The sequence below is a fragment of the Rhinatrema bivittatum genome, chromosome 4 (genome assembly GCF_901001135.1).
Source record: "Rhinatrema bivittatum chromosome 4, aRhiBiv1.1, whole genome shotgun sequence".
NCBI lineage: Eukaryota > Metazoa > Chordata > Amphibia > Gymnophiona > Rhinatrematidae > Rhinatrema > Rhinatrema bivittatum.
The window spans coordinates 204160454-204187820 of NC_042618.1; the positions used below are offsets into that span (position 1 = coordinate 204160454).

At 44.1% G+C, this 27367-nt stretch overlaps 1 protein-coding gene across 1 annotated transcript in view; it reads left to right on the plus strand.

The window, feature by feature from the left end:
- The first annotated feature begins 20793 nt into the window (after window positions 1-20793).
- RASSF1 (Ras association domain family member 1) overlaps window positions 20794-27367 on the plus strand; it is a 121918-nt gene continuing 115344 nt past the window's right edge. The window contains exon 1 of the mRNA XM_029599567.1: window positions 20794-21501. Coding sequence (XP_029455427.1) covers window positions 21168-21501 — 334 coding nt within the window. The 5' untranslated portion in view covers window positions 20794-21167. The remainder of the gene's footprint in view (window positions 21502-27367) is intronic.

Here is a 27367-nt window from a genome sequence, read left to right on the forward strand (position 1 = left end):
GGCCACACAAGGATTCCCTGTCCACCTGGGGACTTCACTTTTCCTTACCCTGATGGTGGATGTTTCCCTGCTCCTGGGTTAAGAGACCTACGCACAGATAGAGGGAAAGAGACGGCAATACAACTGAAATTATGCGGTGCTGAAGATTATGTTGTGCCATTCTCATCGTGTTTATGGCTTCAAAGACTTTAATTTTGGGACACTAAACAAGTGACTCCAGTGTGCTTTTTGGCACCTACAGCACACAGTGAGGACATGTTCCCCTTTCCATGGGGACACAGACGGGGAAATGAGATCCCTCTCCCAGGGACAATCGAAGGAAACTCGCCCTTAGCACTCAGAGCCCTGAAAGTTAATTCTTTCCTCCCCACAAAAAGAATCCACACCCTGGGGAAAGGGACCGCAGGAACAGCTAGCGAGGGTTCCTGCCCTGAAGAGATGATAAATAAGTTTATGGCCCCATTGGAGTGCAGCCTGCCTCCCGGGATGGGGTTACACATTCCTTGGAGGAGGAGAAGTTGGACTTCAGGAAAGACCAGTGTCGTCCCTCCGCTGTTAACCACTTTACTATCACCTGGATGGTGAAGAAAGGAGTGAACAGATATGCTTCAGGTATCACCAAGGCCAGTGAGCAGCAAAGATTGAGAAGCAAGGAGCAGATTCTGTTCATCTGGACAAAGGTAGCTTTATGGGACATTAAAGTTTGGATTAGAGAACTCTGATTCCTGAAACTGGAAAAGAGTTTCAAAATTACCTTTACAATTGGCCAAAGAACAGAAATGGATTAAAAGATGCATTGGGCAAATGCCCAATGCCCACAGGATTCCCTGTGTCCTGAGCCCGGGTTGTGCACAGGCTCTCACCACTTAAAATGCAAAAATCCCAAGTGTAAGATTTACACTTAAAATGCACTTAAAATACACTTAAAATGTCCTGAGCCCAGGTTGTGCACAGGCTCTCACCACTTAAAATGCAAAAATCCCAAGTGTAAGATTTATTGAAGAGCTAAACCTGTGAGTGGATCGGATTGCAAGAGGAGTTGTAAATAGTCATGTTCACTATTCTACCATTTGCCAGTAAAGTAAAGCTGGAAACCACTTTCAGCTTCCAGCATTGATTATTACTGCTGTATTCAAAGACTGACAATGCTCAGGCCCTTGGAGAAAAGTCTTTATCCCCCTCCTCCAACAGGGAAATCAGAGAGGGGATTTAAAAATTGCATTGGAAGTTTGGATATTTTAAACCCGTGAAATTAAAGGTGACCCTGGGGCTACATAGGGAAGTGATTAGCACAGGGGTTACACAAAAAAATGATAAATTAAAAGAAATCCATTTTGCATTAGTTAAAGTTAATTTCTGAAATGGCTGGCTAGTGTGGCTGGCTGGGCTGAACTAGGATGTTTCCCATTACTACTCACCATAAAAAAAATCAGATTCAGTTACTTCAGTAACAGTGACACAAACTCCCTCCATTACCAGACACTTTGTAAAATAACACAAGGTCTTGCCGGAAAGCCACTCAGAACCATTTTGGCATGCCTGCCGTACCAAACGAGCACTGATTCCTAGAACAAACAGTAACAACTTTACTCATGAAAAGACAATACTGTAAATATTCTGCCAGTCCTAGAACACCAATACATCTCCTACTGACAAAACAGAACAAGCCAGACTGCTAAAGATCCCTACACAGAAACTACTGTGCATGGTAGCAGAATACCTCCCTTTAGTGTAGTTCTTAAATAAATACAAATAAGTGAACTCGTGTTTTAGCATGGATTTTTCCATGGGGAACACAGACGGGAAAGTGAGACCCCTCTCCCAGGGGTCTAATTTCCATGCTAACTTAACCCAAGTATTTTTTTCAATTTAATGTTTTAGTGCACAAAAAAAATCTATGCTAAAATGAGAGTTAAAATCTGCTCTAAGATTAGCATGCAAGTCCCATGCTAATGAAGGCATTAGCCATTGTCCATCAATGCAGAGAGCCACATTAAGGGGTAGATTTTAAAAGGTTGCATGTGGGCGTACATGTGCGCGCACTACCTGGCGCGCGCACATGTACACCTGATTTTATAACTTGCACGCAGGTGCGCGCAAGTCATAAAATCATGGGTCAGCGCGCGCAAGGGGGTGCACAATTGTGCACCTTGTGTGCCCAGCCGCGCTGCCTTCCTCCGTTCCCTCCCCCCTAACCTGACCTTCCCACCCCCTCTCCTAACCTTTCTTCCCCTAGCCCTACTCTAACACCCCCCAAAATTATTTATTTTACCTTTTGTGCCTGCCTCTTGGCAGGCACAAGTTGTGTGTGCCAGCAGCCTGCCGGCACGCGATCCTCCAACACAGCAGCAATGGCTGCTCTGTCGGAGGCCTCTGGCCCCGCCCTGGACCACCCCTTTTGTAAAGCCTCGGGACTTACACGTGTCCCGGGGCTTTACACGCGTTGCCGGGCCTTTTTAAAATAGGCCCGGCGGGTGTAACCTTTTTAAAATCCGGCCCTAAAGGTCTGACTGCTTAGCCCACATTTTTGTTATGCGGGAAATTAAACTCCTGGGTTAGAGATGGAGTAAAAGTTTAACTTTCATTTCAGGTTTGATGGTTTTTGCAGGAGTCCTTGGACTTACACTCTTCTATTTTTTTTTTTTTTTTATTATTTATGAATGAATATTTGACATTTCATCTTTTCCCAAAGTTGGTCTCACGGCAAAGTACAATAATTGTAAATGAACAGAGGCATTAGAGCATCTTGCAATCAAATCAGAATTTGCAATTACCCACATGAAATATCAGTCACCTGACGGATTGCTTTTGAGCCCTGTCAAACTTAGATACTAAAATTTCATTCTGCCATCAGATTTTAACAATATAAATCTTTAATTCTGTGCGTGCTCATAGATTCTCGGGTTCCTGGGCACTGAGACTCTGAGCCCTGCATGCTGCCCATTAATCACCTTGCTCCAGAACTCATGCTGTAGCTAGGAAGAGGCATGCATGGCTACATTGAATGAGTATCCATCTCTATTTTAGTTGCACACAACAGTTTTGGTGGGGGAGAGCCTGGGAAGTTTATTGCTTAGCATTTATCTAACAAATTGTTTGTTGCACTTGTAATAATGTTAAATGACCACTGGATGGCATTTTTTGGAATTGAACAATATGTATGCTACGCTAATCCTTCAGAATGTGGGTGACAGTGGTTTAGCGGGAGATATAAATGGTGGGAGGAACCGGCAGGAGCTTGCCCTTTTTACTCCCTTTCTTCCAGGCTGGAGTTGGAGTGAGGGGGACCTCCAGAACGTAGTGGCCTGAGCCCATGGACTACCCCAGTTTGGAGTGGGGCCTGAGGCCGTGGCGTGGAAGAAGCCTTTCATTCCCCCCCCCCCCCCCAAGAAAATGTCCTAGGAGAAAACGACCCAGAGGATAGAGAAAGGGGCGATCCAAGAAGTGGAGAGTCCAGTGAGTTTCCAGAGACTGGAGATGACCGGGAAAACCCTGCACGCTGCTGTAAGCATGGAGAGGAGAGGACCCATGAGAAGTTCGATAGGACTGAGGAGATGTGAGTAACCAATATGGGGTATGGAGCGAGAGGCCACGGGGTAAGGGATGTAAACTTAATGTGCCACATTGAGTCTGGTATTGAAATTGAGAATCTGGGAGTAATGTACCTATCTGGTGTGCTGTGAGGGAGGTGAGATATGGCAATGTAACCACTGGGGTGAAATTAGGGGAGCTGTATTAAGGGGAATATAACCGTTCTATTCCTATGAAATGTTTGGGAATGGGTACTGGGGAGATTATGTTGATTTTCAAGTAAAGGCTGAGAGTCTGGTACACTAATAGTGTTGGGGTACCTATTGGTAATGGTAATTTACTCTAACTGTGGTTATTCCCATGAACTTTGTGTGTGCAATATTTATATTTTCTGTCTCAATCTTTTCCTGTACATAGGGGCTGGATTAACACCAGAACTAAAGTTAAGAGCTGTGTTTATCTAAAAATGGTGTGACTATGCTACCAACACTACAGGACAGTTTTATGTTAGGGGAGGAGGATGATGGTTCTCCCTGACCAGTCCTGAGAATTGCAGACTACCCCTGCTGTCCCTATTCAGATCCACGTCACCATCTGCGTGACCCATACATTTGAACCTACTAAATAAATTTGGGAGAACAGACATTCTTCAAAAGGGAAAACCCTCCCATCACTTTATATCCTCTGACTTAGGGGTTGCACACGTTCTCAGAAAGGAGCTCCTACATGTTTAAGAGCTGTTGCTGGTGACTCATGTTGCTGTGCAGTGTTACGAGCAGAGCCCAAGTGCTGGTCTGGATCTGAGAATCAGGCAGTGGTGACTTTTTGTGGCACACCTGATCGGGTCTATAGGCATACCAGTGTGTCACGACACACTGGTTGGGAACATCAGTGATATATTATAACAGTAGCCTTGCTTTTTTAATGACAGCTCTGTTTTGCAGTTCTTAAATCTTATCTGGACCTGAGATGGTGTAGAAGTTAATCAACAAAGTAGTGAGACAGGTTTTCAGATGGATCATTAACCACATTGCCAGACTATATAGAGAACCTTGGATTCATGACCTCAATTTTTTCTTCTTGGCGATAGCCTGCACAGTGTCAGTTGCTATTTCCCTTACTTAATAGAAGGTTTGGAGGTAGCCTGCTTGGAACGGCAATTGTTACTACCCAAAAAAACTTACTTGGCAGACTATATTGGTCTTTTATCTGCCATCTTTCACTATATTAATACGTCGCTATGTTTAGATGCAAGGCCAGCGGCAACTTGTGCAAGCACTGAAACAGTGCCTTCCATGGCTAGCAGGGTCCCCCCATCTCTGGAGTACTGTGGTCAACAATAGCCCTTTCAAAACCACCACTGTGCCCCTGAAGCAATGGTGCCCAGTACAACCACAGAGGTCACCCATCCATAACATCAGCTTTGCACAGATGTGTCCATATAGCCAGTATTTCTCCAAAGGTCAACTATTTTCACTGGAGTCACAGGAAGCAGATCATCTCCATCTTCCCTTCCTCTCCTCATAGGCTTCTCCTCACCTACTCCATACCATTTCTCTCTATCTCCCTCTATCCTCCCCTTTCCTCCTTCTTCCTCTCCCCCCCTAGCATCAAGGATGTTGCTGAATGCAGTATACTTAATTTAACATAAGAACATAAGAAATTGCCATGCTGGGTCAGACCAAGGGTCCATCAAGCCCAGCATCCTGTTTCCAACAGAGGCCAAACCAGGCCACAAGAACCTGCAATTACCCAAACACTAAGAAGGTCCCATGCTACTGATGCAATTAATTCTATAACATATACCAATACAAGGGATGCTTGTGTCCTGGTATTACTTATGTACGGTGGCTATTGTTCAAGGACAGCCAATTTTATGGGTGTCCTTCTTTTTAGCCCCGTCTATTAATCTTTATTATCCAAAATTCAATGTAGATTTTCTATTTTGTCTTTTTCTTTTTTATCTAAAAAGATCCCCTTATCTCCCCGTTCTATGAGGCGACCCGCTACTTGTTTGTCAATACTTATCAGGACATCCGTCTCAATTGCTTCTCGCGGGGATTGCGTCTGCCTGCCCGACATGGGCCATGTTTTGGCACTCTTGTGCCTGCTTCAGGGGCTATGGGGGGGTTGTGCTGTGTCCTAAACAGGTACTCGATATCTGTTAGTTCTCCAGTGTCATGTTGATAATGTTCCTACTCATGGACACAGAAGGTAGGCGCCGTCCACGAGTAGGAACATTATCAACATGACACTGGAGAACTAACAGATATCGAGTACCTGTTTAGGACACAGCACAACCCCCCCATAGCCCCTGAAGCAGGCACAAGAGTGCCAAAACATGGCCCATGTCGGGCAGGCAGACGCAATCCCCGCGAGAAGCAATTGAGACGGATGTCCTGATAAGTATTGACAAACAAGTAGCGGGTCGCCTCATAGAACGGGGAGATAAGGGGATCTTTTTAGATAAAAAAGAAAAAGACAAAATAGAAAATCTACATTGAATTTTGGATAATAAAGATTAATAGACGGGGCTAAAAAGGACACCCATAAAATTGGCTGTCCTTGAACAATAGCCACCGTACATAAGTAATACCAGGACACAAGCATCCCTTGTATTGGTATATGTTATAGAATTATTATTGAAGGGAAGAGGTTGGTTGATGAACTGATGCAATTAATAGCAGTGGCTATTCCCTAAGTAAACTTGATTAATAGCAGTTAATGGACTTCTCCTCCAAGAACTTATCCAAACCTTTTTTGAACCCAGCTACACTAACTGCACTAACCATATCCTCTGGCAACAAATTCCAGAGCTTTATTGTGCGTTGAGTGAAAAAGAATTTTCTCCGATTAGTCTTAATTGTGCTACTTGCTAACTTCATGGAATGCCCCCTAGTCCTTCTATTATTTGAAAGTGTAAATAACCGATTCACATCTACTCATTCAAGACCTCTCATGATCTGAGCAACCTAGTGATGGACTGAATTAGAAGCTGGTTAAGGGGCAGAAAATAGCGTGTAGTAGTAAATGGAATTTAGTCTGCCTACCCAGTTATAGTGTAGATTCTCTTCACTGCATCTTTACAGGAACACTGGACATTTAGGAAATCCCACCAGATGTGCTTAAATATTCCTTTGAGTGTAGAACTTCGTCAGCATTAGTCTGGTGTATCTACTCATATTTTGTTTAATAAGCCTGAAGCTCAATATGATTGATATAAAATCTTATATTGTGTATCTACATGCATTGTACAAAAAGAAGTCTTATGAATATTATTTCATATAGTGGTCCACTGACTGCAGATTATTTTCCTGTTTTCTTCGATACAAAAATGTATCCTTATTGTTTCTTTTGTTCAATTGCAAATACATTTTTTTAAAAATAAGCCCTCTACCTTCCTGTCTTTTTTATTTTTTTTTTAATGTTTATGTTTCCAGTTCATGTAGTGGTATGAGAAATTCACTTTTATTGGTATAAAGAAAATGTTGCAGAAGAAGAAATGAGAGGGACCCAGTTCAGCTGAGCCTCAATGACTCTATTGGCCAGTGCTCAAAATCTCAGGCAACAACAAATCAGCCCTCTGCTACCTACACCAGCCCCTCCCCTCTCAAGCCTCAGGCAAGGAACTGGCTGGGGGTGGAGGTGAGCCTGGAGTAGGTAGAGCACAGTGCAAAGCAAAGAAGGACCCTCCCTAATCCAGCCCCTTCTCCTATCTTATTTGCGCCCCCCCCCCCCCCCCCCCATCTTCAGGGAACAGAAAGGAGGGGGGACTGGAAAGGATAGCAGAACAAAGAATTTGGTTTTTATCTGTATATTTCTTTTTATAATTTGTGATCCCCTATTTTGTATTTGGTGAGGGTCTGTGTTGTATATGGGGACAGAAGTAAAGGATTCTGCTATCACACAGGTTCTGTGAATGGATCTGTAGTAATGCAGCTTGTTCCTTTTTCCCACTAGAAGGTGTATTGGTGTGTTAGGCCCAGGTGGAATATTTGCAGTGTTGTCTTTTCATGCAGAGTTGTTGCTGTTTGAGTTCTGGGAGTTAATGTTGTATTCACATAGCAGGTTTGCTATCTAATAACTACAGTAAGTGACGTTTTTTGCAGGGTGTTTTTGTCGCCTGGTAATGGAGCGACTTTGTCACTGTAACTGAAGTGACAGCATAATTTGAATGTTACTCTATAATGAGTAGTAAAATAATTTCAGCCCAGCCCTTTCAGAGATTACCTTCAACCAATGTAGTATGAATATCCTTTAAGTGATAAATTTAGTTTACGTAGTTCTTGGGATCTTTTTTTTTTATTTTGTACTCTATTCCCAAACATCACAGAACACACATTTATCAGACTGTAATGAAATTTCTGAAACATATTTTGCAAAACAAAGTTTAATATTTAAAAGTGTCATGCCCACTTATGTGATTTTACAGGCTAGTTCTGGGAAGGGTTGTAATGGCGACCTAATGATAGTTCAGTTTAATTATAAAAACTCAGGGAGAGCAGGGCCAATGTAAGGGTATTAGGAGCCCTAGGTAAACCTTCTGCCTTGAGCCACCACCCTGGTCTCGGCCCCAGCTCCTACCTCATTTGCACTCACCCAGTGTGTGCTTCTCTGAGCCGTGAGCAGGTTGGGCACCGATTGCGGCCCACCAAATCTGTACTCCTCTTTGCTGTGAGCAGGATAGGCTCTGCTCGTGACCCCACATGGCTGCTCTTCAGTGCCCCCTAATGGTTGGCACCATAGGTAACCGCCTAGTTTGCCTAATGGGATGCACCAGCCCTGAGGGGGAGCCTATGAGCCTGAAAATTAATTGAGGAGGGCGCACAAGGCTGAAGGCCCTTGGGCAGTGGTTCCCAAATCTGCAATGTGTGATCTCCAGTCACTCATGTTATTAGGATACTGCAATGAATAAGCTTGTGCAGGAGAAAGCTAGGGGCTCCCTCATGGCTCACTGGCCCTGTGCTGACTTTTAAGTTTCTTCAGCTGTTGCTGCTGCCACTGCAGAAAGATCGACAGCACTGCAGCCTGAGGAGCATAGGAAGGAGGAGAGACAGAAAGAGGGAGAGGGGAAAGAGCTGCTGCTTGGCAGGGGTAGAGAGGAGAGCCAAAGAAGGGACTGATGCTGTGCAGAAGATATGGGGGTGCAAAAGAGAGGGGACTCCTGCTGCTGGGCAGGGGTGGGTGAGGGTGAAGGGGGGATGCAAGACAAATAATGTGGAGAAAGAGGAAGACCTAGGGCAAGTGGTAGGAGACATTCAGGGCAAGGAGTGGGGGGGGGGGGGGGAGAAAGAGGGGGACCCAGGATACAGAATGGATTTGGGGGATGCAGGACAAGGTGTGGATAAGAAATAGAAGGATTCAGGGTACAGAAAGGGATTGCTGGGCATGGGATAAGGAAAGAGAAAGAGGGGATGCTGAGTAGGAGAAGGGGGAGAGAGAGAGAGAGAGAGTGGGGTGCTTTGCTGAAGCTGCCACCACTATAAGGACAGCTGTGCCTCTGCTGCTACAGGAGAAAGCGTTGCGTCAGAGCAGACACTGCTAAGTGAAAGGTGGGGGCAGCGTAATTCTGTGTATCTGCCCCAGGTGCAGAAAAAGCAGTCCCAGCTCTGCATCCTCTGCAATGAAGTCCAGCATTTTGCTAATTCCAGCCTCTAGTAGCCACCCAAACCTTTTTTGGATTTTCCGCTCCAGGCATGAATGTATTGTGGCATATAGGGAACAGGGGAGAGAGAGATGTAGAGAATCTAAGCAGACCTGTGACACTACATATACAAATCTCCTTCACAAAAAGCATAAATACACGCACCATACACACATAGCAATAAAATACAGGGTCAAATACCCTCCCCCCAAGAGAAACCCCACAGTCTTCATTTCAATATTGGACACCAAAAAAAAAAGGGTCTTGCAATGCCAAAGTAAAAGCCTTGTGTGCTCCATGGGAACAAATGCCAAACTCCTCTGCAGTAAAATACCAAATCCAAACTGTGCTCAGCTGTCAGTTTGTAGATTGCTTTTCAGCAGTGATCCAAAGAATGTATTAATGCAACCAGCAGCCTCATGTGCCTGACGTAGTGCACCTGCAGCAGGGCTTCCTCACGGGATCTTTTACATCTTACCGCGGAGTCCCCACAGGATCACACTAAATACAGAACAATTTCAACAGGAAAACACCCAAGTCACCTCTTATCTAATTCATGTCAAAATAACATAAAGGACTCACCATTAATCAAGCAGATACTGAATCCAAAATCAGGAAACAAAACAAGAAGTCCAGGCCATGAAACACTCCCCAAACGATGTATACATTTTCAAAAAACATCACCAAGACATGAACCAATCTGAGTTTAAATCATACCGACCAAGTCCCCCTAAACTACAGTATGTTAGACTGATGTCAGTTATAATCCCCATTCACCATCCAGATTACGCATTTGATTTCATTATAAAAATACCTCCCATTAGGGTATAGTGTATATCCATCACTGTTCCACTGTTCCAGCCACCCCACCCCTGACATTCCCCACTCACTGTAACCAGGGCTTAATTGGAGGAGGAATTACCCAGAACGGCATTCCACCACATGTTCAGCCTTAAGAAGCAGAACAGCTGGGATGTTCTGCTCCAACCCCTTCCCTCCACGCAGTCCACTGGGAGGAAGAGGAGAAGGGATGAGCCTGGAACAGATGGAGCAGAGAACAGCTAATCTCTCCCTCAGCCCTCCCCTCCTGACTGCAGGGCCTAATCCTGAAGCAGACACTGCAGAGTAAAGAATAGACAGAAATTAAAAACCTAGCTTGTCTGTTAACGGCTAGTGGCTTTGCTTTTCAGGCTATTTTATTTCCAACGGAATTGACTTGTCTAGATAAGGAGGGAGGTGACAGGAATTTGATTGATGGGCTGCATTTACTTGTTTGTATGTTTATGTATTGTTTTTTTAGTTTTAATGGAAATTATTTTATGTTGTTTTTGTTGTAATTTATGGTTTTTAAAATCTTTTTTCCATCACTTTGGGCGATAATTTCTATTTGTAAAGAAATTTTTAAAAAGTACCAATAAATAAATAGACACACAAAGGGGTTCAATTAGCACAAGTTTGAACCTTGTGAGCACTATTTTATTCATTTAAGAAATGTATAGCCTGCCTATCCCTGGCTTTGTGCTAATTCAATCCTTTTTTGCATATTACCCAGGGCTTAATTTCTGTCAGAACGGTGTTCTGCCATCTCTTTTCCAGGACCCGAGGAAGCAGAGCTGGTGGTGTGAATCAATTCTGGTTCCCCTACAGAAAAAGAGCAGAGGTGGTGGCAGCATGGATCATTTTTTACCCTCCCAGCTCCAGAGAAAGTAGAGTAAATAGCCTGGACATTGTTTACCTTGAGATGGGAGCAGCCACAAGTCCCTTAATTTTTGCACAATTTCCTGCCATAATTGAGGCTGTGTGTCAAAATGACCAAGGTCAAAGAAACATAGGGTGAATGCCTGCAAGTCTCATGCCTTCTGCTGCTACTGGGTAAGTCTGCTTCCTGGCCCCACTGTTACTTATTATGCTGACTTATCACTTCTGCCACTGTTGACCATACTGGGGGGGGAGTAGGGAAGGGGCTTGGAGGGTGAGTGCATGAGAGTACATGGGGGGAGGGCAAAAGAGTGAGTGAGTGGATTAAAGGAGCTATGGGTTGTAGGGGGAGAGGGGGAGAAGAATGAGTGAGGGGATCAAAGGTGCTACAGGGTGTAAGGGAGGGGACTGGAGGAAGTGAGAGATGTGAATGGGATGATCAGAATGGAAGGAGGCAATCTGAATGAGGCAAGCAAACAGGAGTGGGGAATGAGTGAAGTGGATATGTGGGGATTTAGTGGAATAAGGGAGAAAGTGAGTGAGAGAAGCGGATAGTGCTGCTCCTTGTCTTCCTCCCCTGAGGAGGCAAACAGTAGGCAGCACTTTTAAATTCCAGGCCCACCCACTCTCCATTTAAAAAGGCTGAGAAGAGTGAGTGATGCCACTAGTTTGTCCCCCAAGACAGAGGAAAATCAGCTGATTCTGGATCAAAAAGGAGATCAGTGATTTACAGCCAAGGAAGGAGAAGAGGAAAATTGCTAGAAAGGGTAATTTTCCCCAAAGGGGGAGAGTGATCTATGTAAACTTGAGTCAAGGAGGGGTTCCATGTTTAATAATTTAACTAGGCTGGAAAGGTTAGCATTAGATATTTTTTCATCTGACACTAATACTGTGATCAGGCCTGCAGGCAAGGGGAGGCAGCATAGTGATTATGGACAAGTCAGCCTATGAGGCAGAAGTTTATAGGCAATTGTTGGATACCAGTTATGTTAAATTGTCTACTGACCCAACTCAAGAATTATGTCTTAATTTATCAAATAGTTTTTAGATGGATTGTCTAAAGCTTTATCGCAGAAAACGTCTAGATTTTTGAATGAAAAATGTCCTTATTTTCCATGTTCTTACATTCCCCCTAAAATACACAAATGTTTGGAGTCACCAGCTGGTAGACCAATAGTATCTAGCTCAGGATCTGTTTTGGACCCTTTCTAAATTTGTCGACAATTTTCTTCAAACCTTTACATTGTTAGCCTGCCCATAGATATATATATATATATGAGATTCCTTGCATTTTGAGTTGTTGAGCACTGTTCTCCTGATATTGGAGCCTATCTTTTGGTAATTTTGGATATTGAATCACTGTATTCAAATTTTTCACAAAAGGAGGCGATTGAAGTGGCTCATTCTGTACTAGAGACACGCTTGGGTAAGGTGAAGGTAACTACAGGTTTCTTGGTGAATTTGGCTTCTGTGGCTTTGACTAGAAATAACTTTTTTGTTTGAAGACTTCTTTCAACACATTAAAGGAACAGCTATGGCTGGAGTGGCCAACTCCAGTCCTCAAGAGCCACAAACAGGTCTGGGTTTCGGGACATCCACAATGAATGTGCATGAGACAGAGCTGCATACAATGGAGGCCGTGCGTGCAACTCTCTTATGTATATTATGGATATCTTGAAAACAAAGCCTGTTTGTGGCGCCTGAGGACTGAAGTTGGCCACCCCTGGGCTATGGGAACCACAATTGCCTCCGATATTGCGTGTCTTTGTTACTACTTTTTGAAGTACACTAGTTATACACTTTGGCATATTGGTCAAGGGTAAAAGTATGGTTGAGAGATGTCGTCTTTTTTTTTTTTAGATTTGGTATGGTACACATGAAACATGAAGAATTTGTGGAATTTCTTCTTTGCATTGAAACACGTGTTATCTGTATTTACGTGCTACTTATGTAATAGAATATTAATTTTATTTATTTATTTATAGGTTCTTCTATACCGCGGTACGTATAGTAATACATCACCTCGGTTTACAGTGAAACATTAATTTAGCAACAGGCTTTACATGTTACAGTATAAAATAAACATTAAAACAATTAATAGCAACAGGCTTTACAGAAAAACGTGGGTTTCAAATAATATGCATAAATATCGAACAGTAGAATATTAATAACCATGTATTTGCAGGAGCAAAATATGTCCGAGGCAAACCAACGTCTCATTATATATAATAGCCTGAATTGATAAACCAGGTGGTTTATCAAACCAGGTGGGGATATGGAGTTGCAGATAGTAAATACCATTGTCGAGTATAAGAACTTGGAGAAGGTAAGGAATCATATGGTATAGCTGGAGTTTAGGTTTGATGAGATTTATAGTGTGAATGCTTGTTCAAACAACCATGTTTTAAGGTTTTGTTTGAAAGTTTTATGACAGGATTCAAGCCGCAGGTCCAACGGCATGTTATTCCAGATTTTTATATCAGCTATGGAGAATGATCGGTCTCTGGTGGACACATGTTTGATGTGTTTTAGTGGATGGACAGTTAATTTCGCTTGGTGAATGTTTCTAATTGGTCTGTTGGAGGTGCGAAAAATGAACTGATCAGAGAACCATTGCATCTCTTGGTTGTGAATTGATTTGTGGATGAGTGAGAGAACTTTAAAAATAATTCTAAATGATACGGTTAGCCAATGTAGGAACATGAGTGCTGGAGTAATATGTTCATGCCGTCGAGTATTAGTAATTAAACGAGCAGCGGCATTCTGCAACATCTGAAGAGGTTGAATTGTGCTTTTAGGGAGACCCAGTAGTAGTGCGTTACAATAGTCAATCCTTGGTAGAATTGTGGCTTGTAACACAGTCCGGAAATCCTGAGGATGTAATAACGGTTTAATTCTTTGTGAATCTTTGGATATGTGGGTTATTTTTGAAGGTGGGTCTTTTGATACTTCTATATTTAGAAAGCCGGTAGAAACAGCTTGTTACACTTTAATAGCACCATCCAGGCCATATCCAAAAGAACATTCCAGCTGGCCAGTTTTTCTGGTTCTGCAGGATAAGTTCCTTTATTGCAGAATGTAAGAAACATGAAGTAACTATGAAGGATTGATTTATTGAGAGAGGTTGTCCAAAATATGTAGTTTGATTATACAATCCACACTTATACATCTGCCAATCATGATCTTTTATTTTACAAGTATTGTTTTTATGTACAAGATTGATTAGTGTTCTTCCTTTTATCTATCAAGCAAACAAGATTGTGAGAATTATTTTTAAACATTGCCCTCTGTGTGGAATCTTCGTGATGGTCTAGTTTCATCTTTTTTTTTTTTACCTCCCTGTTATATAACTAGCCCTATTATAAACAGAGGTTATCATTGTTGTGGTGATTGTACAATGTGTTCATTATTGCTAAAACCAGATTGTTTTGTACATCTAGTAATCTATTAAAATCAGCAACAAATTCTGCATCCTGGCAGGTTGTGTATGTGGTCTAGTGACCAAATAATTTTATATGTCAGTAAAACAAAGTGTATGATTAAGATGTGTATAACTGAGTACTGGAGCAGTAGCCACAGTTGTTTGGTAGAGGATGGATAAAGGACATGTTAATGATTTACAATTTATGTGTTACACTGTTTAGAGAATGTTGGTGGAAGAGTATATGTTGGGGGGTAATAATCTGACACAACAGGAAACCAAAAGTACTATACTGTTATGAAATAGACGCTTCAAATAAATATTTGTCCAGTCATAATAGGCTTCATCTTTAAAGCATTATAGCTAGATGATTGGCCTTATTTTTAATCATCAGTCAAGTCCCAAGCTTCCCAAGTCCCATCGGTCAAAGCTTCCCAAGTCCCATCGGTCAAAGCTTGGGACTTTGACCAATGATTAAAAATAAGGCCAATCATCTAGCTATAATGCTTTAAAGATGAAGCCTATCATGACTGGTCAAATATTTATTTGAAGCGTCTATTTCATAACAGTATAGTACTTTTGGTTTCCTGTTGTGTCAGATTTGGATCCAGCCATAGTACTTCAGTTCATTACAATTGGACTTTTGTGAGTTATTGTTGATTGGGGGGTAATAATCAACATTTGATGCACCTGGAAAAATCGGTGTATATATCGATTTGAATACAATATGCCGGTCATGGATGTCAGCCTTTGGGCTGTGGCAAGGTTGTCGCAGCCTAGCAGGCAAACCTACTAGGCCCACACTGACAGCAGGTGGACTCGCTCTTACTAGGACTGGCTCTAGGGCTTCACCTATACCAGCCCCATTCCCTGCAGTTTGAGCCCTTGGGTTCGAGGGGCCAGCAGGGCTTAGGCAAGGGTCCTGTAAGACGTGATCAGATAAAATCAAGCAGAGGTCAGGGCAGACGGCAAGAAAACTGTGTCACAGTCAGGGCAGGTGGCATGCGGAACGCAAGCGAGGTTGATGTCCAGACCAAGATTGGGGCAGGTGGAGATCAGGCAGTGTCGAAGTCCAAGCCATGAACAGGGCAGATGGTAGTCTAAAGCACAGTCAGAGTCCAAGGTTAGGGTCAAATTCAGGAATCAGGCAGAGACAGACAGACAAGACAAGGACAGGGGACCAAGACAAGCAGAATACAAAGGGAAGGCAGGGCATACCGAGGCAAGGAAAAGAAGACAGGGCAAGGCAAAACAACAAAGCAAGGCAGGCACAGGACAGCAAAGCAATGCAATGCACACTGCAGGAGCAGGAGGACCTGTAGCTGAGGCAATGGGCAGGAGCATGGCTGAGGTTTAAATATCCCACTGCGCTGACATCATCAGGGAACGCTGCCTGAATTTTCCCGCCACGGGCCTTGAAGAGTGCTTGCACCTAGGGAGAGGCACGATGCGGCCGCCCAGATGTGTGATGGCAGTGTCCTTGCCACAAAGAGATCCCGGTGGTGTCCTGCAGCCTTGTTTTTAAGAAAGAGAATTGAAGATTTGTCTTTTTAAACTAGCCTATGAGAATAGTGTGTAAATTAAGGCAGTCTCTTACTTTGGTTGGCTGGGTGCTATGAACGCGGAAATCTTGAGTGAGGTATATTTTATTTTGTATTATTTTTAATATTTCATTTTTGTTTTTATTATTTTTAATTTTATTATACTTTAACTTTTTCAATGTTTTACTATCTGCATGTATTTTTTCAATAATTTATGATTTTTTATATTTATTTTCTATTTTGTAAACCACTGTGATTGAATATAAAACGGTATATAAATAAATAAAATAAAGTAGGTGCGGTTGGTTATGGGGCCTTCCTGCGGCCAGCTGAAATGTTATAATGCCCTAATGTAAATATCAAGGTGGAATGGATGGTATTTTTATATTTATTTATTTATTTAAAACTTTTCTATACCGTCGTATAGTAGAGCACCATCACAATGGTTTACAGTCAGGCACAAATATGAAGTCAAATGGGTAATCTGGATGGCAAATGGGGATTATAACTAGTGTCAGCATAACATTGGATGGGGGAGCTTGGTTGGTATTAGTTAAACTCTTGGATTAGTTCAAACCCTTGTGTTTTGTTTTTTTAAATACATTCATTGTTTGGGGAGCAATTCATGGCCTGGACTCCTTATTTTGTTTCCCGATTTTAAATTCAGTATCTGTTTGGTGGTGGTAACTTTATTTTGACATTAATTCAATGTAAGGTGAATTGGTTGTTCATGTTGAAATTGTTTTATTTTTATCATGACACTGTTGGATGTACCAATGATTGTGGTGTGGATATACTGCAGGGGGATGGGGAAGGGGAGTGAGGCAGATATTAGCAGGGATGAGCTGGGTTGGGGAGAATGACTGGTGGGACTTTGAATGCTTTCCTAGCTTTTGTTTTCCCCATGTCTGCATTACTTGCTCCTCCCTGGACATTAAAATACAGGCTGGTCAGTCCCACTCACAAAACATGGTAATGTGTGTTTGGCACCCCCAGTCATTTTGGCTGCATTTGATGCTCTGTTGAGAGTATTTTAGGGATGGGGAGGAAATGGGTGGGTGGTGTCAATTTTATTAATATACTGTACAGACCTTAAGTGGCAGGCAACAAAGGGTAGTGGTAAATGCCAATGGAGGTCACTCCGAGGATGGGGCGTTACTAGCGGTTTGCCCATCAGGATTGGTCCTTGGCCTGATTCTTTTCAACGTTTTCATGAGCAACATTACAGAAGTGTCGGGAAAACGTTTGTCATTTTGCCAATGATACCAAAGTCTGCAACAGGGTAGACAGCTGGGAAGGTCTGGAAAATATGTGGAAGGATTTAGTGAAATTCAAGGAATGGTATAAGGTTTGGCAGCTAAGATTTAATGCTAAAAAATACAGAGTTATGCTTTTACGGGCGGATTTTAAAAGCCCTGCTTGCGTAAATCCGCCCGGATTTACGCGAGCAGGGCCTTGCGTGTCGGCGCACCTATTTTGCATAGGCCGCCGGCGCGCGCAGAGCCCCGGGACGTGCGTAGGTCCCTGGGTTTTCTGAAGGGGGCGTGTTGGGGGCGGGGACGAACGACGCGGCGTTTTGGGGGCGGGACACGGTGTTTCAGGGGCAGGCCCGGGGGCGTGGTTTCGGCCCGGGGTGTTCCGGGGGCGTGGCCTCGCCCTCTGGAACCGCCCCCGGGTCGGGTCTCGGCGCGCCAGCAGCCCGCAGGCGCGTGTGGATTTACATCTCCCTCCAGGAGGCGTAAATCCTTGGATAAAGGTAGGGGGGGGGTTAGATAGGGCCGGGGGGGGGGGGGTTAGGTAGAGGAAGGGAGGGGAAGGTGAGGGGAGGGCGAAAGAGAGTTCCCTCCGAGGCAGCCTTGCGCGCGCCGATCCAGGATTTTAGAGGATACGCGTGGCTATGCGCGTATCTTATAAAATCCAGCGTACTTTTGTTTGCGCCTGCTGCGCAAACAAAAGTACGCAATTGTGCAGTTTTTAAAAATCTACCCCTTAGGGTGCAAAACCCCAAGGGAGAGGTATAGTATAGGGGGTGAAATTCTTCTAAGCACAAAATAAGAGCAGGATCTGGGGGTGATTTGCATCTAATCTTCTTTTTTTTATTCTTTTTTTATTTTTTTTAACTCTTTATTTAACACAGCACACTATTACCATCAACAGAATCAAATCCCATAGCCAATACACAGTGATGAACGACCAAGTACAAATACAAACTGTAGCCCAATCAGCTTGAGGAGGACAAGAGATACGCTGCGTGCAGTAGACAATTAGACAGCTTCCTATATCCCTGCATGAAAGATCTATTGGGCCATATACCCAGCAAACAAAGACAGAGATCCAAAGGGGGCCCATGACCATGCATAGGCAAGATATTATCTATTGACTCCAAAAGGAATGAGTGACTGTGTGCTCACATTCCCACCATGTGTGTAACCTTGTCCCCCTTTGCCCATAGCCTCTCCAACATATAAAGTACCTAGCAGCACTGAACTTAGCAAAAAATACAGGAGTCCTATATAAACGAAGTAACAATTTAAACATAAAGTCATAGCTTTTCAAACATATTGAAATACATCTTGTGACATTCCATGTGGACTTCCAAGTGTTAGCATCCAGAGCCAAATTTAGGTCTCTGTTCCACGGAGCAATTATCATCTGATGATCTTAAGGCGGCCAAACTGGTGGATAAAGTAACAGCAAACGCCAGAAACATGTTTGGGTGCCTAGGGAGAGAAATGGGAGGTGATATTGCCCCTGTATAAGTCCCTGGTGAGGTCTCATTTGGAATATTGTGTCTAGTCCTGGAGCCCACACCTTCAAAAGGATATAAACCAGTTGGAGTGTGGGCCTCAGGGATCGGTCCTTGGACAGTTTCTTTTCAACATTTTTGTGAGCGACATTACAGAAGAAATGTTGGAAAAGGTTTCTATTTTTGCAGATCATACCAAAATTTGTAACAAGGTAGACAGCCAGAAAGGGGTTGTAAAGGGTGGCGTGGGTGTGAATTCTTGTTACTGTGGCATAGTTGTTGCAGCCTGGCAAGGCCTTTGCTGACGACTGGCAAAACGCGCCCTGGAGCAGGACAGACTGGAGTTTCACCTATACCGGCTGCCTCCCCTGTTGGTTGAGCCCTTGGGTTCTGGTGGCCAGTAGGGCTTAGGTGGGTCCCTAGGGTAGCCTGGCAAGCAACAGTTTGCGGGTAAGCCAGGGTTAAGACAGGCAGCAGACTGAAAGAGGCAGACAGGCCAAGGTTGGGGCAGGCTGCAGACAAACATGGTCAGGTCCAAGCAAGAGGTCAGGATCTGGAGACTCAGGCCAAGGACAGGCTGAGACACACGGGGAACACTGGACAAGACAATCAGAAGGAGGCAAGGTTGGATGAGGAGACAAACATCAAGACAATCAGGAACTGGGAGCAGGAGCAACCTGCACAGTGAAGCAAGAGACCCATTGCTGAGGCAAAGTTCCAATGCGCGGCAGCGGGGGTTCCAGCCGCAGGCTCTCTAAATGGCAGCATAGTGCCGTGCGCCTAAGGAAGCCCATGAGGGAGAAGGAGGAGTTTGTGCTGGCGGTGTTCTGCCGTGAAGGAGGAGCACAGCAGCCCCCAGGCTGCGTCGGGAGCCAGGGCGTTGCAGTGATGAGTAATACCGGTTGCAGACAAGTCCTGCAACCAACATGTTTTTTATTTATGTATTTATTTATTTATTTAAAAGTTTTTATATATGCACTAGGGGTAGTACTGTTTTACCCGCGGATGGACGCGCGTCCACCCCCTCCCCCCGAAACTAATAGCGCTCATCACATGCAAATGTATGTTGATGAGGCTATTAGTTATTCGCCCGTGATGCAGAAAAAAACCGTGCGCCAGATCCTCACATTTTACGCTTAGAAATTAGTGCAGCCTGAAAAAGTGTACAGAAAAGCCGAAAATACGGCTTTTCTGTACATCCTCCAGCTTAATATGGTGGCGATATTAAGTCGGAGGAACCAAAAGGTTAAAAATAATTTTAAAAAAGTACCGGCGAGTCAGGTTAGGAAAACGGACGCTCGTAAAATTGGCGGTCAGCGTTTTCCAAACCCGCTCCTAAGGAGGCGCCGGGGCCGCATGATTGTCCCTAGCGCCTCCTATTTAGCCAGACCCCGCGTTTAAATACAGTATCGCGCACCCAGGAGAAGTGGCTGGGCTTGCGTTAGGAAAGCGGGCGCTCAACACCCAGCGCCTGTTTTCCCCGCACTCTTATCGTATCGGCCTGATTTTGGGGGGGGGGGGGGGTCGAAGGCGTTCCTGTGGATGCAGAGTGCATGTTTACATATAGCCCTGTGACGGTCACATGCTCAGTGTGTCCTGCATGTGAGAACCGTCTTGTCAAGTGTCTCTCAACCGAAAAAAAAAAAAAAGGTTGAGAACCACTGGTTTCGGGTATCCTCAACTTCCTGTTTATGTAGGAAGAATTAAAATTTGTAATGGATATTTTTTTTTTTGGGGGGGGGGGGGTCTTTTCCGGACAATCTGAATTTTTCTCCCAAGTCTTCCCCATCCTTAGAGACTTTCTGCAGCCATTGAACGTGTATGAGAGCTGGGGATGGAAAGTGACCCGGGGCGAGCCGTTCCCCTCGGCAGCCTCCCCACTCTCGGCTCTCTAGCGGCGGCGGCAGCTTCGGCCACAGTACGGGGGCAGGTTCCGCCGGCCCCGGGCAGGACTGGATCCGGAGGTCTCGGCTGGAAGCGGGGCCGCTCTCCCGGCCATGGGCGGGGGGGGGGGGGCTGTCCTGGGCCGTCTCAGCTGCTCAGAGAGACTGCCTTTTCCTGCTCCGCGGAGGGGCTGCCTGCCCAGAAATTTAAAAAAAAAACAAAAAACCCACAACAAACTCCCTCCCCAATGCTCCAGACAGAGAGACAAAGGCGAAGAGAGGGAGGGAAGCCGAGAAAAGAGGGAACCGAGAGAAGGCACAGCCAGCGGGAGACAAAGCAAGTTTTGCTGTTCGTTTTTGTTTTTTTTCTTCTTTTTAACCACTTGATGGATTTTTTTTTTTTTTTTGGCAGCGATGGTACAACTTGCCCTGCCGATGGTTTCCTGCAGCTGAGACACAGACAGACAGACGGGGAGGAGGCGGGGAGTTCTAGCTTTTGCTGTCAAAGCCCTTTCGTGAGGTGAAGATCAAAAGCCTCACGCCAGAGGCTAAAGGTCATGAATTTAGGACAGAGCTTGGAGGGCACGTGGGTTGCTGTCATTTTTATTTATTTATTTTTTTTTGCCTTCGCCGGACTCTTTCCCAACGAGAGAGGCTTCGGCTGCAGGCGCTGAATGACTTGGCCCCTCTCTCAGCCACAGGCATGGCCGGCAGTGCGGAGGTGGAGATGATCGAGTTGCAAAGCCTGGACCTGGACGAGCAGATTGACCTCACCAGGAGGGCCAGGCCCTCCCCGGCACATCGCCCCAACCGGCTGGAGCGGGCCAACGCGGTCAGGATCACCCCGGGCAAGGTCCCCGAGCTGCTGAGCAAGGTGAGGAAGCTGCGGCTCCTCGGCACGCAGAGCGACCCCAGGCTGATGGAAGAGCTGGGCGAGGGCCACCGCTTCCAGCCCTGCACGCACACGCAGCAGACCTGGTGCGATCTCTGCGGGGACTTCATCTGGGGCATCTACAGGAAGAGCCTGCGTTGCATCCGTGAGTAGATCTCCCATTTGCTGCCCGGAGAGGCACCGTAATGGCCACCCCCGAGCCCACGAGACTGTCAGGGTTGGATTTGAGATTTTGGCGCCCATAGGCAGACCCGGGGGGGGGGGGCGGGAAGACAGACCCGGGGGGGGGGCGGGAATTTCCTATTATACCCGCAGAGATTGGAGAGCACACTCCCCCTCCATATTAAGGTTGGGCACTGACACTCCCCCCATGTCCACAGCTGTAATGCCCAGTCAGGGTTGGCTTGTTCCTTTAAAAGGTGGCGCAGCCCCCAAGGACTCCAGAATGAACTGCCCAATAGCGAGGCAGAGCAGGCACTGCCAAATCTGCTCCTCCAGACCCTCGAGCACATTTCCAGGACATCAGCAGTGAATAGCATGTTGGCAACCATTATTAGTCAAAACGGCAAATTCATTTGGATATTTTGGTTTCCCTGAAAACCGGACCTTTTCGGAGGGTCTTGAGGACTGGATTTCAAAACCACCGAGCTAGAGAAGGATTTTAGACAGTGCCTCCCAAGGGCGTCCGGAATAAGGATGATTACTAGAGGTGGTAAAGGGGCAGAGGAAGGCTGGAGGCTGTCACTCAGCTTTTCTTTTGATCTAGTGAGGGTTTGTTTTTTTTTTAGTTTTACTACGGCTATGGATTGGTTTTTTATTTGCTGCTTGTAATCAGTGCTGGCAACACTTTTTTTTTTCCTGTAGGCTGCTCTGGCAGCCTTCCTGCTTGCAGTGGATAGGACACTCTTCAGCTTTAATGCCTTATTGTGAGCTACAATGCATATCGTTGTATTCCAAGCAATCTAATTGGTTGAAAACAAGACATTCATGCCCAGAATTCATGGTCTTAAAACTTAATTGAAAAGAATGCATCCTTGTACTAGTTATGAGGAAAGCAATTTTGATTCTTCCCACGGCGCTTGCAGTTTTCCAAGAGACTTCCTTATGGAGTAAATTCACTTCCCAGACCTTCCTCTACCCAAAGTTTGGTTCTGGGGAAAGTATATGTGCTCTAAACAGCGTGTGTGTGTTACCTGCATCCAGGGGGACAGTTTTCAAATTGTAGGCAAACTTGCATTTACCTGCATAAAAACCTTGATAATTTCCTCCATGTTACTAGTTATGTTATTTTTATCCTGCTTTCTTGATCTATCAGCTGGACCAGGACCTGCCCCAGCTGGGTTAGTGGTGCAATGAGCCTGCCCTCACAGCTAACTAGGCTATTCCTGAATTGTATGCCCTCTTTCCTTCCCTCTAGCTGTTGCAGTGACAGGCTGAGGCATGGACCACCACCCCCTCTAGAACCTGGTATAAGTGTGCTTTTTGAGCCAGTCAGTAGGTGTCACTGTTGTGCGTTGGCTTGGATTCCCTCCCTCTCTCCCAGAGAGAGAACACCGTACCCGCAGCACCCCAGAAGCAGGAGCTAAATCCAACAGCCAAACATGGATCTTTTTTCACAGCAGCCGCCCCGTCAGCCTTTTATTTTTTAAGTCTGAGTGACTCAGTCTTAAGTCATGTAACTAATTACTCTCTAGGTGAAAACATGTGTAACCGTTATTTCCCTGAAATTGCATTTAAGTGATTTCTTTTTTGCAAGGACAGAATTTCCTGCGATTTGCTCTTTCTAAAACTGGTAATGTGCTGAAAGGCAGGTGTGGTTCTGTTATAAAGTGATATTCTCAGAACAGTCTGTGTGTGAATTAACTAGTTCCATTAGTTTCTGGCCATTTATCTTATGTCAAATTCTTAGACTACAATGGAGCCAGAGTTGGTTATTTTGCTGCATAAATGATTAGGTAAGATTTTGAGTATTTCTGGAAACTAACTTATCATCACCATGGGGTGCTGTCTCTGGTTCAAAGGTGGTCAACCCTTGTATGCCTCCTTGCTCAGCTTTCATCCTGGTTTCACCCATGTTCCCAGATCGCTCCAGCCCGCTCCCTGCCTTCCTCGAGCAGGCTCTTCTGTTCTAAGAGCAGACTCAGATTGTGGCACAGCAACAACTGCCTGCAGAGCCAAAATTTGGAAGGTGCCTTGCTGCCATCTGTCCTGCCATTGATACAGGGCAGAATAAAGTCAGGTGGCTGTGATCTTCAGGTGGCATCCACAACAGCAGCAAGTGGCAGAAAATTCAGCAGAGTGCCTGTAAGCTGGTCCACCTCATGGGCCCTGTGCCTCGCAGGGGGCCTCCTTGGAAACAGGAAGCCTAAGAGAGAAAAAAAGGGGGCCAGGGCCACCACAGGGCCCATGAGTGCTCACGGACCCTATGCTGATCTTTATTCCTTTTGTACTCTAGGGGATTCCTAACCCCTCCTTGCACCTATTCTTTCTAATTCCCAGGGGGGGATAAAGTGCCTCTGGGCACTGAAATTTTAAATCTTGGTCAATTTACTAAAGTTTTTAGTACCTCAGGCCCTAAATCAGCTAATTTGTCAGCAGATCCTCTGAGCACGACCAGAAAATCTAATTTTATTTTACACCAGGTCTTTTACCTGGTCATCTTTTACCTGGTCACCAGGTCATCTTATGCCCCTGTTTAGCTAGAAGAACAAGATCTCAAATCTTCAGAATTCTTCTATAATCCACATTTTTTACTGAATGAAGAACTAATTAAATCCTCCTTCCAAAATAAAAAACAAACCTTTCAGCATGCTGCCAGATGCTTCTGCTCCCAAATAGGCCATTTATCGGACAGGAACTGCCTCATCTGGCTTTCAGCTCTTCGAAATTATTCATTACAGTCAGAGCATGCTGCCCCAGGACATTTGTGGGGAGCAGTTACAGCCTGTCGGTGAGGTGAAACAATTTCCAGAACTCAGGGCATGAGCGGTCCACTGCTTTCAGGCAGTAGGAACCCAGTCCTTCTGGGCCTTTTCAACCCACATAGGAACAAAGGTCAGCAAACAAGTTATGAGAGACTTTTTTTTTTTATGAAGTAATTTAATACATTTATGACTATTTATTTATTTGTGCGATTTTTCTATACCGTTGTACAGAAACAAAGTTTCTATCACTACGGTGTACATAATAACTAAAACCAAATAAAAACATAAAAATAAACAGAACAACATTACATAAACCATCATAATAAAAATAAATAAGAATAAAAGAAAGTTACATTCATTACTAAAAAAAAACCAGTAAGAAAAATAAAACTTAGAGATAAGTAGGGACTCGTAAACCTCTCAGTCAGTGCCTTCAGTCAGTCAGTAGCTTCTTCAGGTCAGTGCAATCTGTCCAGCTTAGTTGGCTTGCACCTTTGCAGAGTTAAAAACTGAAATGCAGTGACCAGGGGCTGAAAACAGAATAGGAATTGTGTACAGTTCTACTTCCAGCTCTGATCCCTCCATCTCTTCCACCATCTACTTGAACTTGGAACCAACACTAAGATAGACCCCATTTCTAATGCAGCATCTAATTTCACTTTCTTCTGAAAACCTATAAAGTAAATGGGCCTGTAGTGGGAGACAGTCCTCTGCAGCCTGCCATGTACAATACAACTTCTATTCCACTGTCCGGGCTGGATTTCAGCTTTTGGCACTTATAGGCAGAAGCGGAGAGCTGGAGGGTGGAGATCTCTGCCTCTCCACAGAAACTGGAGAGCATAGTCCTAAAGCAAGTGAGAACAGGCGCCTCTTCAGCCCAGGCATTTAGCTACCTTCCACATTTGGTAGTTGCCTCTACTGCCTGGGCCTAAATCAAGGCTTGTCCACTGTGCATACTGGAATTATATAGTAAAACAAGGTGGGCAGTGATTAGCACAGGAAGGTGATATTTACCATAGAAGCAGGATGTTAAGGACAAGGGGTGAAGATATGAAATTGCAGAAAGGAAGATGTAGAACGAGGAAATATGAGAAAACCCTTCTTTACAGAGACAGTGGTGGATGCCCGGTGTAGCCACCAGTAGAAATAGTGGAAAACAGGACAGAATTTTTATACGCCTGGAATGGACATAGAGCACAGTGGTAAGGGTTAATATCCCCTTAGAAATCGACTTGGGTGGTTACACCCCGCTTCGCCCACTGTGTTCAATGGGTCAAGGTTAATTGCATGCTCCAGCTTTGCAAAATTACAGACTTCAGAAGACCAGGTCTAGGGACTTCTCATTTGTTGCTCCAGTAGACTTAGAGTCGAGGAAGAGGTGCAGGTATTTAGAAAGCAACTGAAGGCTGTTCTTTTTGGGGAAATGTTTGAATGATATGCCAGTCTTATTTTTTTATTTCTACATGTTTTATTGGTTATTAATTTGTAATATCTTAATGATTTTGAGTTAATGTTTTTGAGTGTATTAATCTGTACTCCACAATGAGCACTGTTTTGTTGGAAGCAGTGGACTATAAGTTTTTTAAATAAATAAAATGAAGATGAGAATATCTGGCATGGGCTACCAGTGGTGGTGGTGGTGGAGGCCAGGATTTTATCGGAATTTTTCCACTTTTATTTTTATCGAAATTATTATTATTACCCTTTGTAATAGAAAATCTGAGAGGAATGAAAATGCAATTATACAATACTCTTAAATGTAAGAAATATCAACAGAAATTTCTATATTAAAGAAAATAGGGGGAGAGAAAGACTAATAGAGCGTAAACAAGAGGTAATACAATCAAAAAAGAAAAAAAACCAGAGGAATAGTGTCACATCATGAATCATAACCAAGGTACAAAACGCTAGCCAGTATTAGCCAGAGAATCTAGAGATGGTTCAAAGTAAACATATTTCGCGTTCGAGTGTTTAACAGTACAACGATAGCGAAGCGCGAACTGTGCACCCAATGCTAAAACGTCAGAGGGAATGGCCAGAACTTTTTTTTTCTTCGCTCCCAAGTTGCTCTGGTAATATCAGGATAAATCCAAATTTTCTGACCCTGAAAAAAAAGACCTATTTCGAAAGAAAAGTCTCAAAATAGTTGCGATCTTGTTCAAAGGCAAAGGAAACCAACAACATTCCTCTTTTAGACACTTGAACATCATATGAAGGCTCCAAAAATTCAGATCTGTTTAAATTAGCATTTTGTGCAGGACAAATTGCATCATCATTGTAAGCCTTGGCTATAGGTGGGCGTAGCCTCGGAAGGAAGCATAAGAATATTAGCAATCTATTTTTAAAGAGGTTTATCGGGGAAATATAATTCAAATTAGGAAAATTCAGATATCTCATTGAGTTCTCCATATTCTCCAGCTTTTTAGTATGGATCATTTCACTTTGGATCAAACTAACTTGTATATTTTGAATGTTGGTAACTTTTATCCAAATCCTCAGTCTTCTCTTTATGAGAGGCAATAGAGATTTCTGAGCTCTGTATGAGTCTGGGTATCATCCTCCAGCAATGGAATAGAGTTCTCCAGGGTAACCAAGGCTGGGTAAAAGACATGGGGGTGAGCTGGTACTGGTTTAAGTTGTGGGAATGGTTTATGTATAGAGGAGCATAATCAGAGCTCTTTAAAATTAAAAAAAAAAATAAAAATCTACTTGCAATCCGGGATTTGCTTCATGATCTTAAGCCAAAGAATTTCCCTAGAAATGGTAGGTGGCTGCAGCACAGGAAGCCGATGGTTTAGGGCACATGCCAACCTGAATCTGGAAGGCGAGGATCCACTTCTGGTGTGACCTTTGCCCGGCGATCAGACTTTTACAGTAACATGTTAGTACTGTATTCTATATCTGTCTACTTTTATGCATGTGGTGTGTGTATGTATGGGTGCGCTCTGTATGTGTTTGCGTGTTTTGTTGTGTATATATGCCTCTGTGTTTGTCTGCTTGCATATGTACGTGTTGTGTGTTTGTATGTCTTTGTGTGGGTGTATGTTTCTTTATTTCTGTAACAAACTAAAGACTAGAAAAAAACTT